Source organism: Mizuhopecten yessoensis, unplaced genomic scaffold (assembly GCF_002113885.1).
Source record: "Mizuhopecten yessoensis strain PY_sf001 unplaced genomic scaffold, ASM211388v2 scaffold1707, whole genome shotgun sequence".
NCBI lineage: Eukaryota > Metazoa > Mollusca > Bivalvia > Pectinida > Pectinidae > Mizuhopecten > Mizuhopecten yessoensis.
This window is the reverse complement of record NW_018404181.1, coordinates 87,240-104,114: the sequence shown is the minus strand read 5'-3', so window position 1 is coordinate 104,114 and position 16,875 is coordinate 87,240. Positions and strand designations below refer to the sequence as shown.

General features: G+C 40.5%; 1 protein-coding gene across 1 annotated transcript in view; it reads left to right on the top strand.

Annotated features, from left to right (window-relative positions):
- Positions 1–7,013, top strand: part of LOC110466820 (replication factor C subunit 1-like) — a 36,429-nt gene extending 29,416 nt beyond the window's left edge. The window contains exons 22-25 of the mRNA XM_021523589.1: positions 1,254–1,399; positions 3,427–3,640; positions 3,894–4,091; positions 4,642–7,013. Coding sequence (XP_021379264.1) covers positions 1,254–1,399; positions 3,427–3,640; positions 3,894–4,091; positions 4,642–4,737 — 654 coding nt within the window. The 3' untranslated portion in view covers positions 4,738–7,013. The remainder of the gene's footprint in view (positions 1–1,253; positions 1,400–3,426; positions 3,641–3,893; positions 4,092–4,641) is intronic.
- Positions 7,014–16,875: the final 9,862 nt, after the last annotated feature.

Sequence of the window (16,875 nt, the reverse complement as noted above, 5' to 3'; positions counted from 1 at the left end):
TGTTGTTGACAGGCTATATATTCTAGTGTGATACTCTCACTAAAATACTCATGTTGTTGTTGACAGGCTATATATTCTAGTGTGATACTCTCACTAAAATCCTTATGTTGTTGTTGACAGGCTATATATTTAGGGCCCCGTATCAGAGATACGGGTGCCCTATAGTAATCACTCTGTCTGTCTGTCCGTCCACAAATTCTGTTCTTGGCTGATAACTTTGGTATTTATTGACCGAGGTTCATGAAACTTGGTCAAGAGGTTCAGTCCACAAAAATACACAATGAGGTTTTTAAAAAAAAAAAATCAAGGTCAAAGGTCAAGGTCATTATGTTCAACGGTCAAGGTCAAATTTTACATCTTGTCACTGATGAACATTTTGCCATGACATCATGAAGCAAAGTTGATCAGAATTGAACAAAGAGTTAACTGACCAAAGGTCAAGGTCATCGGGTCAGGGGTCAAGGTCAAATTTTGTAGCTTTTCACTGGTGAAAATTTTACTATGACATTATAAAGCAAAGTTGTTCGGAATTAAACAAAGAGACACATTGAGGTAAAAAGTCAAGGTCAAAGGTCAAGGTCATTAGATTCAAAGGTCAAGGTCAAATTTGCATCTTTTCACTGATAAACATTTTGTTATGACATGATGAAGCAAAGTTGATCAGAATTAAACAAGGAGTCAACTGACCAAAGGTCAAGGTCATTGGGTCAAAGGTCAAGGTTAAATTTTGTACCATTTCCCTGATGAACATTTTGTTATGACATTATGAAGCAATGTTGTTCAGAACTTAACACAGAGTCACTAGGTTAATGGTCAAGGTCATTTGGGTCCAAAGGTCAAAGACAAAGTGGATCTCTGACTTTGACCCTGGCTCTTGATGTAGGAGGTATATAAGGTGAAATAAAACAAATCAAAGCTAACAAATTAGTATTGCACCGGTATTTACATTTCTGTTAGCCCAGCAAATATGGAGGTGGAAGGAAATAAGACTCCCATCATAGCACATGTAAAATGTATATTTTGCTTCCTTGCGATTTATTTTTAAGTCCAAATGTCAAACGTCAAGCTCAGCTATATGGATAGATTGCTTCTTGATGACTATGGGGGATATATTGCCACAAGACGGGGCCCTTACTGACCTGTCAGTGTTCTAGTCTATTGTGATACTCTCACTAAAATCCTCATGTTGTTGTTGACAGGCTATATATTCTAGTGTGATACTCTCACTAACATACTCATGTTGTTGTTGACAGGCCATATATTCGAGTGTGATACCAGGAGAGTTAATGCGTGGCAGCTTCCCACAAATGGTGTCCTTCCCTTCCTGGCTTGGACAAAACTCGTCACGGGGGAAATCAGAGAGGATTCTCCAGGAAACACGTACTCATATGAGGCTTAAGTTAGTGTTGACAGTAATCAGTTAACTTGATACTAATAAAATATAGATAAGGCCAAATAAAATTAATTACTTGGTTCTCAGGCCAATTTTATTCAAAAGAGATGTTGCAGGGTGGTATTTTCTTTTCTTCATTTTAAATGGCAAAAACGAGACGAGGGTGATTTTATTTTTATTGTGTAGTTTGTAAAATGTTCATTGTGGGCATTACCTTGTCTTTTTAGGTCACCTGAGCTTTAGCTCAAGTGACCTATTGCTATCCATCTTCGTCCGTCGTCCATCGTTTGTCGTCCGTTAACATTTTACATTTTCAACTTAAGCTGAAATACTGGCAAAGGGATTTCATTAATATTTCATGGGAAGGTTACTGACATCTCCCTGACCAAGTGTTGTTATTTTTCGGGTCGAGCAGAAATCCAATATGGCCGCCACGGCGCCATTTTGAAAAACTATTTCAAACTTAAAGTCAAGTTCTGCTGGGCCAACTGAACTGAAACTTTGTAGGAATGATCAACTTATGGTCCTGACAAAGTGTTGTTATTTTTCCGGTCGATCAGAAATCCAATATGGCCGACACAGCCGCCATTTTGAAAAACTATTTCAAACTTAAAGTCAAGTTCTACTGGGCCTATTGAACTGAAACTTTGTAGAAATGATCGACTCATGGTCCTGACAAAGTGTTGTTACTTTTCGGGTCGATCAGAAATTCAATATGGCCGCTACGGCCCCCATTTTGAAAAAAGTATTTCAAACCTAAAAACAAGTTCTAATAGGCCGATTTAACTGAAACTCGTTCTAGGAATGATCAGCTCATGGTCCTGACAAACTTAAGTTAACGTTATACTTAACTATTTTGTACTCAAATTGGTACATATTTCAACAAAAAAAAATAATAATACTGTAGGACTCAAGTCACCGTTTAGGCCCATGGGCCTCTTGTTATAGTTGTGTAGAGACCCGTCATAGAGCAAGCCTCTGAAAATCCCCCCACGATGTTCCAGACTAGAATCACAAACGCCCTAACCCTTATTTGTACCGAAATGAGTGCCATTTGTACACAAGACTAATAAGTCATAATCATTTTAACGCTTGCCTGTATATCAATCCTTATCTTTATTCAAACTTTTCGGGACTTGGGTGACTAACGAGTTAAAATGACATGCGGACCAATTTTCCAGGTTTTTTTTAAAGACGGCGACTGGCCCATTCATGATTTTTTTTTTATTACTTTCACGATAAAGTAATCAACATTTTTTGGCCTAACAATGCAGACTTCAGTGGGGACGGGTCAGGTTTAATTTATACTAAAATCTGTGCATGTTATGTCATAGGGATTAATTATTTGTATGCATAACACTAGTTTTGTAAAATAACAACAGATATTTAAGGTCTTCCATTAGTATTTTCAAAAAACCAATTTGAACTGGTAGTTGATATGTGTTTATATTACACGAGGCCAATATGTTAAATAGGCATCAGTCACCTCTACCTCAACAAACAGTTACCTGGTACTCTACACCCACAAACAGTTACCTGGTACTCTACACCCTCAAACAGTTACCTGGTACTCTACACCCACAGACAGTTACCTGGTATTCTACACCCACAAACAGTTACCTGGTACTCTACACCCACAAACAGTTACCTGGTATTCTACACCCACAGACAGTTACCTGGTAATTTACACCCACAAAGAGTTACCTGGTATTCTACACCCACAGACAGTTACCCACAGTTACCTGGTATTCTACACCCACAAACAGTTACCTGGTATTCTACGTCCACAAACAGTTACCTGGTATTCTGCACCCATAAACAGTTACCTGTTACTCTACACCCACAAACAGTTACCTAGTATTCTACACCCACAGACAGTTACCTGGTACTCTACACCCACAGACAGTTACCTGGTACTCTACACCCACAAACAGTTACCTGGTATTCTACACCCACAGACAATTACCTGGTATTAAGTTGATTGAAGTGACCTGCCACTGATAATTGATTTATATCTCTGCTTTGTTCTGTAGGATCTCTGGTGACAAACGTAGTCTCAATATGGATTACCTCCCTTACATGCGCCACTCACTGACGCGCCCCCTGGTGGCACGAGAAAGCGAGGGCGTACCAGAGGTGATACATCTGATGGAGGAATATGACATCATTAAGGAAGACTTTGACAACATCCTGGAAATATCAAAATGGCCGAACAGTGATGATCCTTTCAAACAGCTTTCTACCAAGGTAAGTCATAGTTGTCTCCCCTCTCACCATTCAGTAACTGTCTTGCTGCTGCTAAATTTCTTCTGTCATGTTCTCTGTACTCGAACATTACAACTGTTAACAGATTAACAGATAGATGCAAGTGTAAGATCTTAAGCAGAAATTTTCCTGTAAGATTACTATAAATATTTAACCAGCAAAGATTTTCCTGTAAGATAATAAGCAGAACTAAGTGTGTAAGGTATCTAGAATCCTATTTTGTCCCTGTTACCAGACTAAGTCGGCCTTCACAAGAACCTACAATAAGGAAGTACACATGACACCCTACTCCACCGGAGTCCTCACCAAGAAGAAGCGTGGAGGAGGTGTGTCGGTGGCTGGACCTGAGGAAGGCGACGAGGAGGAGGAGGACGCTGCATCAGAAGACAGCGACAATGACAAGGACGACTTACAAAAAGACACCATGATTAAAGTACAGCTTTATTTTATTTTTCCTAAGTATTTTGTAGTACCAAAATAATCCTGTTATGTGCCCATAAAAATATTTTACATGACAATGTATGGTGAGTGTCTGACCACCTGTCAGTCTGTATGTCTTTTTGGTCCATTTATCCACACTTAGTGATCCCCAAGATAACTGACTTAAATATCATGAAACTTTGTAATCATGTTCAAAGAATAATTGTGAAGCTTTCATTCAAAGTTAAGCAGGAAGTCAAAGCTCCATACAGTATATATCAGTTAACTGTAGAACTGTATATTGTTTCGCCCCCACAGTACTCTGTTAATTGATATCAAGACTGCTGGGATTTTAGAATACTGCAGTCTAACTTGTGGAAATTGATATCAAGACTGCTGGGATTTTAGAATACTGCAGTCTAACTTGTGGAGTTTCATTTGTAAGAATGAATGTGTTATTTTAATGATATTTATAGAAATCAGTACAAATAATGTTGTTATTCTTATTTACTTGTTTGTAGTTGGTTAGCAGCTGTTTACCTGTTGTTGGTGTTTTTTTGTAGCAGACAAAAAAGAAGCCAGCTGCAAGCAAAGAGAAAGCTAAAGAAACAACAGGCAAGGGTAAAGGCAAGGGCAAGACCAGCAAGAAGAGATCCTAGTAGGGGGTCATGTGGAAAGGCAAACTATGGAAGATCCTGGTGGGGGACCATCTGGAAAGACAAACTATGGAAGGGTCCTGGTGGGAGACCATGTGAAAAGGCAAACTATGTATGGCCCTTCAGGGGACCATGTGGAAATGCAAACTATGTATGGCCCTTCAGGGGACCATGTGGAAAGGCAAATTATTGAAGGTCCCAATAAAATCTACATGGAAAAGGAAGCTATGAAAAATCATAGTTAGGAGCAGTGTAAAAACATAATATGTGAAGGACATAGCGAGGATTAAAGTGGTAGCAGACTAGTAAATCTCGCAGCTGTGGACAGTGTTGAAAGGAAGTCTACAAGATCCTCCTAGTTGGGGTATATAGAAGGTCCTAGCGAGGAGGTTTATGGTATATAGAAGGTCCTAGCGAGGAGGTTTATGGTATATAGAAGGTCCTAGCGAGGAGGTCTATGGTAAAGCAATCTGTGAAGGACCTAGCCAGGGTTGAAGTAGGTAGCAAACTAATGAATCTCACAACTGTGAAAAAGCCATTAGAACAATGCTTCTGACCAGGAATCTTGAGACGGTGAAGTGTGAAGGTCCAGTGGTTATTGAACCTAACATCAGAGGACACTGATGGCCATTGAACATAGTGATTATTGTGTGGTCGGCTGTGAACTTTGACCTGTGGTGAGGACCAGGTGCTTGTCTTTGACCGATGTTGGTCAATACATGGGAATACTAGCTTAACTGTGGATATGGGAATGAAAAAAGGAACTTGCTTCATTGTGAATATCAACATAATTGCCGACCTATGGACACAGGAATAGAAAATGTACTGGTGATTGCTTGTTTATCTGCTTTTACCTGTGATAAAACGTGGGAGGGGCAGGAGTAGATATCAACTCTGGGCTCATTCCTAAATTTCTCTTTATAATGCAGGGAAGTACTGTAAAGTCTTACCACAGGTATAGATATTAACACATTTACCCCTGAAGACACCTTTGAACTCTTCCAATTCAAAGGTTGGAATAGTGCATTATGAAATTTCAGGGGTGATTGAGTTAATGAAAAATCAGTGTTTCCTCTCATTGGTGGGTTGTGTTATATCGTATGAGTATCAATACTTATTGACTTGGGATGATTACTAGGAACCTGTTGACTGTGGTAGTAGATTCACCAATCCACTGTTGTATTTTCTATCGGTTCGGTTCAAGGTTTTCTTTATTCTCCGTCTATGATATGGTCACCGCACACTCTACGTCAGTATGGGAAGGCATGTGTGGTTAATAGTACGACCATTATAGATGTTACGTTGTGTGTGATTGGTTGAATGTGATTAATTTGTAGTCTTATAATCCAATCGTTTGATTTCATTTCAAAACCACAACTGCATGTGGCAACTCATTTTACTGTTAATGAGACATTTAAGTTTAAAATACCTCTGTGATTCCTGCATGTAATTGGTGCTGGAGTACGTTTGAATTTTGTACTTCAGAGAAAAACAAGAGACTGATTACTAATTAATTTCTACATGTATATATATGTTTGGTTGCAACATGTAAGACATGGCTACTCGCTTAAAATGAACAAATATTTTTGGGGAATGTTATCATATTATACATGTACCATAAATGTCAACTATCCCTCTTTGAAAGAGATTGTCCCTCTGAACCCAAATATTCACTACCTGATATTTCAGAAGGCATGGTCTGGTCCCTCTATTTCATAATGATGACCAGAAGGCTTTAGTCACTCTCAGAGGCCAATGCCAAATTTTTACAGCATATAATGCTAATACATGTAATACCACGGGTAAAATTTTATACAACTCAAAAATGTGTTAAAATCAGTCAGGTGAATGAAAATGGCCAAACCAAAGAGTGTGATCAGTACACATATACTTCAGGCTCTGTTTGACAGAATGATGGCAAACATACAAATGTCCTGCAATGTTTCAAACCATGCAGTTATTTATAAGATAAAAAATATGGAGAAATTGTCGATTTTGTGTCTTTTCTTTCTACCATACATTTGGAAGGCAGCAACAGTTCTGTTTAGTATGGACTGGGTTAACTTTGTACCATAGTCAATCTAGTAAATGTGCCTGCATGTGTCTGAAAGAAGTTTTCCTAATTTACTCTCAAGTTCTAATGCAAGATTTACCTAAAGATAAAATGAGTTTCCAGGCCCTCAGTGAAAGAATGATCTGTTATATGATTTTGTAAAAACATACATTGCTTTTTAGGATGAAATCAGTTACAATTTTTTTTTTTTTTTTTTTAAATATAATACAACTGTATCAGAATCTTGTGTTGTAGTATCATGTATCAAGTGACAGTAATTTTAAAGGAGTGGAAAAGCAGTAGTGACTATTATTTTGAGAAAATCATGGTCTTGTTGATATTATAAAACAATATCCTCTATATTGATTTGATTGTTAGAGACCCCTTTGACCTTTTGTATGAATGTCCTCTGTCTGGAGTAGGACTATTGTTGATATAAATATACAAACTCCTCTAGATTGATTGATTGTTCACATGTCCAATAGTGCAGGTCCCTTGGGCCTGTTTTCTGATGAGACAACCCAACTGTTGTTGATACCTTTAGATTGATTGATTGCTACGTATACAGGTCCCAGCGACATTTTGTATGAATGTACTAGTGCTAATAATGGCTTATAAGAATGAACAATAAATTATATAAAACTCGACCTTTGATGATTTGTTGTAAGTGTGCTGTTCCTTTACAAAACTGGTTATACAGGTATAAGTGTACTAGGTGTGGGGTACATAGAAAACCAGAAGGTGTTAGGTACCTGATGCATCAACGCCCCACGGCCAAAATTAACTAGGAATGAAAACAACTGACATGAAAGTAGCTTAAATAAATCAATTATGAAAATAAATACATGTCTTGCGAAACTTTTATGAAAAATAATGAAGGTGAAATACACAAAGAGTAATTAACAACTGTGTTCTGAATTTGAACTCTGGACCACTGATTTGAACTCTGGACCAGTGATTTCAACCCGGTGGCTCTAATAAACAGTTTCCTTCAGGGTGGTGTAATGTACACTGAGGAAGTTTACCAGCGTTGGGACGATTGCTAACTCAGAGATTTTAATGGCATTCAATACAAAACACATACTGGTTGTGTTTTAAGTGTCGTTTGTAGCTAGCACAGTTTTAGATTTGACTGATCATGGTAGGTGGTCTAGGATACAATTTTCCCTTCTACTAAAACACAATGTATTATACATAAATAATCTTTATTAACATCGTGTACGCTGTCAATAACAATCGTTTGCGCTGTAATGTAATGTTTTCGTGGTGGAGGAAAACCTAAGGATAAAAACTCGGAAGAAACTTTGTACTTTTATCAGAATAATTAATAACAATTTTTGGCCTCCTTGATACCAATGTGCATTTATTTAGAAACAGTACTGTGTACTACCGACTACGAACACTACAATTACTATACATTATATTGTAAATAGGTTTCTCTATACATTGTATTGTGAGAGACATTTAATTTGAATTAAATTGAATTGGGAGAGTGGTCTGAAGCTCGCGCTTAATTGAACACAGAAGTAACAAATTGCTCAGCTTCAACTTTATTTCTCTTTACAAAATTATAAATGTAGAGAAAACATATTTACCTCAGTATACAATATCAAATGTAATATATATGGAAGACAAATCATGATACTTTTTTAAAACAAAATTTTGATTTTGCATAAATTTTAACATAGTTTGTATTCATTAGTTCTGATGAGAACTTAACAGTATTTGGCATTACAGAGTAGTATTTGTATAAAGGGACATGCAACAGCACAATAATTAAAGACGTCGGTTCTTCCAACCGTATGCAGACAACCTAGGATTCAGAGCGATTTCCAATACCCAATATACTGACGAAATCCATGTCTACCGCATCAATTAATGGTAGGAAGATTTCAACGAGAGGCTGTCCACATGGACAGTAATAAATTACATGTAGCTCGCTGTGGGAGTCCTTTCAGATTTGTTCAAATAAATGACCTTGACCCACTTTCGAAGTAACTGGAATCAAATTCTGAAGACTTGTAGTATCAAAGGTAATGACATTCAGTGCTGTATCTTGTTTCAGTTGTGTAAAAATTATCGTGGGTGTAGATTTCTAAATATGTCTGCAGTATAACTGTTATATTTGAGATGGGATTGTCCTACAGTAAAACAACATTATCTTAATACTCTTAATCAAGTTTATTACAGTCAGTTATTCCCTACGTTTGTGCGGGGTTTAATTTCCTACCAACATCCAGTGTCATATGAAGACAGGTAAAGATGTTTTGGTACTTCACAAAAGGTATTTCAATATCTTGTAAGATTTCTGGCACTTGGAAAAAGTTCATCTTTGCGCTTGTTTTTAGCCCACCATCATCTGATGGTGGGCTATTCAAATCACCCTGCGTCCGTGGTCCGTCGTCCGTCCTTAAACAATTCTTGTTATCGGTATTTCTCAAGAAGTACCAGAGGGATCTTTCTCAAATTTTATATGTAGGTTCCCCTTGGTCCTTAGCTGTGCAGGGCAACTTTTGAGACTGATCAGATAAACAACATGGCCGACAGGCAGCCATCTTGGATTTTGATAGTGAAAGTTTGTTATCGCTATTTCTCAAGAAGTACCAGAGGGATCTTTCTCAAATTTTATATGTAGGTTCCCCTTGGTCCTTAGCTGTGCAGGGCAACTTTTGAGATTGATCGGATAAACAACATGGCCGACAGGTAGCCATCTTGGATTTTGATAGTGTGGGTTTGTTACCGCTATTTCTCCGGAAGAACTAGAGGGATCTTTCTTAAATTTTATATGTAGGTTCCCCTTGGTCCTAGCTGTGCAGGGCAATTTTAGAGACTGATCGGATAAACAACATGGCCGACAGGCAGCCATCTTGGATTTTGATAGTGAAAGTTTGTTATCGCTATTTCTCGGGAAGTACGGGAGGGATCTTTCTCAAATTTTAAATGTAGGTTCCCCTTGATCCCTCGTTGTGTATGTTATATTTTGAGACTGATCATAAAAACAAAATGGATTAAAAGAAGAACTAAACAGATCTTTCTCATATTGCAATGATCGATTCTATTTCTTTCACATTAAGTACTGTACTAGTAAATATGTGAAATGACAAACTCACTTTGAAGGTTGGCTTTCATACACATCAGTATTAAGTTTAGATCAAAAGTTACCACAAGGTGCATACACTGTTAACATGACTCGATCAAACAGATTAGAGGAAAGAAGAGAAAAGATCGAACTGACAAAGAACTAATAAAGATGGTACAAAGGTGGGCGCCAAGATCCCTCTGGGATCTCTTGTTTACTCTCCCCAAAAAGAATTTGGGGGCCAATGCAGGTTTCCCATTATCCTTTAATGTTCATGTTTACTTTTGAAACTGATCAGTTAAACAAAATAGCCTACTGATAGCCATCTATGATTGTTGACATTGAAGGTTTGTTAGCACGTGCCTTAGCCGGTACAGAAACGACCAGATACCGGCACGTGTTCTTAGCCTGTACAGAAACGACTAGACACCGACACGTGTCTTAGCCTGTACAGAAACGACTAGGTACCGACACGTGTCTTAGCCTGTACAGAAACGACTAGATACCGACACGTGTTCTTACCCTTTACAGAAACGACTAGATACCGACACGTGTCTTAGCCTGTACAGAAACGACTAGATACGGACACGTGTCTTAGCCTGTACAGAAACGACTAGATACCGACATGTGTCTTAGCCGGTACAGAAACGACTAGATACCGACACGTGTCTTAGCCTGTACAGAAACGACTAGATACTGACACGTGTCTTAGCCTATACAGAAACGACTAGATACTCACACGTGTCTTAGCCTGTACAGAAACGACTAGATACCGATACGTGTTCTTAGCCTGTACAGAAACGACTAGATACACACACGTGTCTTAGCCGGTACAGAGACGACTAGATACCGACACGTGCCCTAGCCGGTACAGAAACGACCAGATACCGACACGTGTTTTAGTCTCTACAGAAACGACTAGATGCCGACACGTGTTCTTAGTCTGTACAGAAACGACTAAATACCGTACGTGTCTTAGCCTGTCCAGAAACGACTAGATACGGACACGTGTCTTAGCCTCTACAGAAACGACTAGATGCCCACACGTGTCTTAGCAGGTACAGAAACGACTAGCTACCCACACGTGTCTTAGCAGGTACAGAAACGACTAGCTACCCACACGTGTCTTAGCAGGTACAGAAACGACTAGCTACCCACACGTGTCTTAGCCTGTGCAGAAACGACTAGATACCGGCACGTGTCTTAGCCTGTACATAAACGACTAGATACCGACCCGTGTTCTTAGCCTGTATAGTAACAACTAGATACCGACACGTCTCTTAGCCTGTACATAAACGGCTAGATACCGATACGTGTTCTTAGCCTGAACAGAAACGACAGGATACCGACACGTGTTCTTTGCCTGTACAGAAACGACAAGATACCGGCACGTGTTCTTAGCAGGTACAGAAACGACTAGATTCCCACACGTGTCTTAGCAGGTACAGAAACGACTAGAAACCCACACTTGGCTTAGCCGGTACATAAACGACTAGATACCGACATGTGTCTTAGCCTGTACATAAACGACTATGTTCCGACACGTGTTCTTAGTCTGTACAGAAACGACTATATACCGACACGGGTCCTAGCCGGTACAGAAACGCCAAGATACCCACACGTGTTCTTTGCCTGTTCAGAATCGACTAGATACCCACACGTGTTCTTGGCCTGTACAGAAACGAATAGATACCGTACGTGTCTTAGCCTGTACAGTAACAACTAGATACAGACACATTTTAAGATCCAGAATCGTGTTCTTAGCCTGTAACGAAACGTCTTAGATACCGACACGTGTTCTGACCCTGTACAGAAACGACTACATACCGATACGTGTTCTTAGCCGGTACAGAACCGACTAGATACCGACACGTGATCTTAGCCTGTACAGAAATGACTAGATACCGACACGTTTCTTAGCCTGTACAGAAACGGCTAGATACCGCCCCGTGTCCTAGCCGGTACAGAAACGGCTAGCTACCCGCACGTGTCTTAGCAGGTACAGAAACGACTAGCTACCCACACGTGTCTTAGCAGGTACAGAAACGACTAGCTACCCACACGTGTCTTAGCCGGAACAAAAACGACCAGATACTGACACGTATCTTAGCCTGTACAGAAATGACTAGATACCGACACGTGCCCTAGCCGGTACAGAAACGACTCGATACCGACACGTGTTCTTCTTAGCCTGTACAGAACGACTAGATACCGACCCGTGTCTTAGCCTGTACGGAAGCGACTAGTTACCGACACGTGTCTTAGGCTGTACAGAAACGACTAGATCCCCACACGTGTCTTAGCCGGGACAGAAACGACTAAATACCGTACGTGTCTTAGCCTGTCCAGTAACGACTAGATACCGACTCGTGTCCTTAGCCGGTACAGAAAAGACTAGATACCCACACGTGTCTTAGCCTGTAAAGAAACGACTAGATACCGACTCGTGTCCTTAGCCGGTACAGAAAAGACTAGATACCCACACGTGTTCTTAGCCTGAACAGAAACGACTAAATACTGACACGTGTCTTACCCTGTACAGAAACGACTCGATACCGACACGTGTTCTGACCCTGTACAGAAACGACTTAATACGCACATGTGTTCTTAGACTGTACAGAAACGACCAGATACCGGCACGAGTTCTTAGCCTGTACAGTAACACCTCGATAACCACACGTGTTCTTCGCCTGAACAGAAACGACAAGATTCCGACACGTGTTCTTAGCCGGTACAGAAACGGCTAGATTCCGAGACGTGTTTTTAGCCTGAACAAAAACGACAAGATTCCGACACGTGTTCTTAGCCTGGACAGAAACGACAAGATACGACTAGATACCGACATGTGTCTTAGCCTGTACAAAAACGACTAGATACCGATTCGTGTTCTTAGCCTGTATAGTAACAACTAGATACCCACACGTTTCTTAGCCGGTACAGAAACAACTAGATACCGACACGTCTCTTAGCCTGTACATAAACGGCTATTTACCGACAGGTGTTCTTAGCCTGAACGTACAGAAACGACAAGATCCCCACACGTGTCTTAGCAGGTACAGAAACGACTAGATTCCGACACGTGTTCTTAGTCTGTACAGAAACGACTAGACAGAAACGACTAGATACAGACACGTGTCTTAGCCGTTACAGAAACGACTAGATTCCGACACGTGTTCTTAGTCTGTACAGAAACGACTACATACCGATACGTGTTCTTAGCCTGGACAGAAACGACAAGATACGACTAGATACCGACAAGTGTCTTAGCCTGTACAAAAACGACCAGATACTGACACGTGTCTTACCCTGTACAGAAACGACTGGATACCGTACGTGTCTTAGCCTGTAAAGAAACGACTAGATACCCACCGGTGTCTTAGCCGGTACAGAGACGACTAGATACCGACACTGCTAGCCATCTATGATTGTTTACATTGAAGGTTTGTTAGCACGTGCCTTAGCCGGTACAGAAAAGACTAGATACCGACACGCGTCTTAGCCTGTACAAAAACGACTAGATACGCCCACGTGTTCTTAGCCTGTAACGAAACGTCTTAGATACCGACACGTGTACTTAGCCTGAACAGAAACGACAAGATTCCGACACGTGTTCTTAGCCGGTACAGAACCGACTAGATCCCGACACGTGTTCTTAGCCTGAACGTACAGAAACGACAAGATACCGGCACGTGTTCTTAGCAGGTACAGAAACGACTAGAAACCGATACGTGTTCTTAGCCTGATCAGAAACGACTAGATACCCACGCGTGTCTTAGCCGGTACAAAAACGACCAGATACTGACACGTGTCTTTGCCTGTACAGAAACGACTACATACCGATACGTGTTCTTAGCCGGTACAGAACCGACTAGATCCCGACACGTGTCTTAGCCTCTACAGAAACGACTAGATACACACACGTGTCTTAGCCGGAACAAAAACGACCAGATACCGACACGTGTTTTAGTCTCTACAGAAACGACTAGATACTTACACGTGTCTTAGCCTGTGCAGAAACGACTAGATACTGGCACGTGTCTTAGCCTGTGCAGAAACGACTAGATACCCACCGGTGTCTTAGCCGGTACAGAGACGACTAGATACCGACAAGTGTCTTAGCCTGTACAGAACCGTCTAGATATTCACACGTGTCTTAGCCTGTACAGAAACGACTTAATACGCACATGTGTTCTTAGCCTGTACAGAAACGACCAGATACCGGCACGTGTTCTTAGCCTGTACAGAAACGACAAGATACCGACTTAATACGCACATGTGTTCTTAGCCTGTACAGAAACGACCAGATACCGGCCCGTGTTCTTAGCCGGTACAGAAACGACTAGATACCCACACGTGTTCTTCGCCTGTACAGAAACGACCAGATACCGGCACGTTTTCTTAGCCGGTACAGAAACGACTAGATACCCACACGTGTCTTAGACTGTACAGAAACGACTAGATACCGACACGAGATCTTAGCCTGTACAGAAACGACTAGATACCCTCACGTGTTCTTGGCCTGTACAGAAACGACTACATACCCACCCGTGTTCTTAGCCTGTACAGAAACGACCAGACACCGGCACGTGTTCTTAGCCGGTACAGAAACGACTAGATACCGTACGTGTCTTAGCCTGTACAGAAACGACTAGATACCCACACGTGTCTTAGCCTGTACAGAAACGACTAGATACTGACACGTGTCTTAGCCTGTACAGAAACGACTAGATACTGACACGTGTCTTAGCCTGTACAGAAACGAATAGATACCGACACGCGTTCTTAGCCTGTACAGAAACGACTAGATACTGACACGTGTCTTAGCCTGTACAGAAACGAATAGATACCGACACGCGTTCTTAGCCTGTACAGAAACGACTTAGATACCGACACGTGTTCTTAGCCTGTACAGTAACAACTAGATACAGACACATTTTAAGATCGAGAATGTTGGAATTGGTACAGCAGATCAATTAGGGATCCGTCAATGTACCCTTAACATTCGTCTATAGAAGATCACGTGGTGATATGACAGCTTTATTATGAATTATTTTCGGAAAATATGATAAAGAAGTCAGTCTTATTTACAGGTTCAAACACAAGAGGCCAAAACTTTAAAATACCAGGGCCAGGGCGGGACCCAAAAGGGAAAATTAACCAATATTTCAAAAATCTTCTTCTCCAGACTCAGAGGTATTACAGTCATTTTCTCTGCATGGATGGAAAGATCATCAGGGGCTTTATTTAAATTGTAAATTTCAGGACCCCCGAGCTATCCGTTCTCCCTTGGGGAGGGGGTAAAGTTTACTATAGTTTATATAGGGAAATAACACTTTTGGGTATATTTTGACAACTTTCTGTAGGAAATTATTTTTACTTGGTGAGAATTATCCTTGGAGGTAGATGGTTTCAAATTGTAAAATTGAGATTCCTACCCCGACCCCTGGGGCCAGGGCGGGGCCCCAAAGGGAAAATTAATCAATATTTCAAAAATCTTCTTCTCCAGACTCAGAGGTACTACAGTGATTTTCTTTACGTGGAAAGAAAGATCATCAGGGGCTTTATTTAAATTGAAAATATCAGGACCCCGAGCTATCCGTTCTCCCTTGGGGAGGGGTTAACGTTTAATATAGTTTATATAGGGAAATAACACTTTTCGGTATATATTTTATCCATTTTCAGCAGAAAATTGCTCAAACTTAGTCAGAATCATCTTGGGTAAATGAGAGTTTTACTTTGTAAAATTAGGATTCCTGCCCCATCCCCAGGGGCTAGGGCGGGGCCCCAAAGGGAACATTTACCAATATTTTCAAATTCTTATCCATTGATGACATGACAAGTATTGTATTTCACTTAGTTTACATGCTGATTTCCACATCACATCTAAACAATAAAATAAAGCTACCAGTATCTATGATATAACTCAGGTGACCGCTAAGGCCCTTGGGCCTCTTGTTACTCTTTGACATGATTCAAGTGAGTTACAAGAAAGTTGGTTTTTAATACAGAATCAATGCTTGAGCATGAGACCGGTTTCATGAATTCCGGGCCCTGGTCTGACCGTTACATTTCTCTTTCTACTGTTAAAAAATCGGTGAGCTTGCAAACCCTTGCTTCAAGCCTCGGGTCCTACTAGGCTTGAAGCAAGGGGATACCCGAACCTTGGTAGTAATTAGTGTTGTCTTCGGGGGCGAACACTTACAATAAATGGGTCGATCGGTGGCGACCAGCTAGCTCAATTGGTAGAGCGTCCGTCTAGAATTAGGAACGTTCCGGGTTCGAACCCCGGTGTGGCCGTTACAGTTCTCTCTCTCCTGTTACATATATAAAGAGTATTCGCTGTTAAATCTAACACAGGCTTGTTGATACTTGGAACAGCCCCTCCCTCCGAATGCAGTACACGCAATGACGATGGCAGTTAAACAATTTGATCATTAAAAAGATGAACACTGGAAAAATCAATCGCAAATGAATTGTTTTAAAGAAAAAATATAGCTAAGATGTACAAAATCACAATTGTAATCATGTGTATTAATATTATGAGCTGGTTGTCGAAGGATTGTAAATCCTGTACATATTGTCGGAATAAATCTGTGTTTAACAGAAGACCCAGAAGAAACCCTTGGTTCTGCTGGGGGCACGTTAGTCGCCTCTTCTGTCAGAAACTAGTCCTATATCTGATAAAACGTTATCTTATACGTTTCCAATATTCAATTAGGTGACGTAAAATTGAAGTAACCTTAAAACAATAACGCGGACCAACCCTCACCCTTCTCGAAATGTCTTGATCACCGGTCATGTGTGACTTTAATTGATGTCATAAAAAATACACCAAATGTAAATGAATTAATCTTGATATACACGTTTACCGTTGTGAAGTATTCAATATAGTACATAATACACAACTGTCAAGGACTTACAAAGAAACTCACGGGTACGTGGGTGTGTATACACAGGACGGTTTGTATACGACACAGGGGACAGGTACGAAACAATTATAATGATTGTT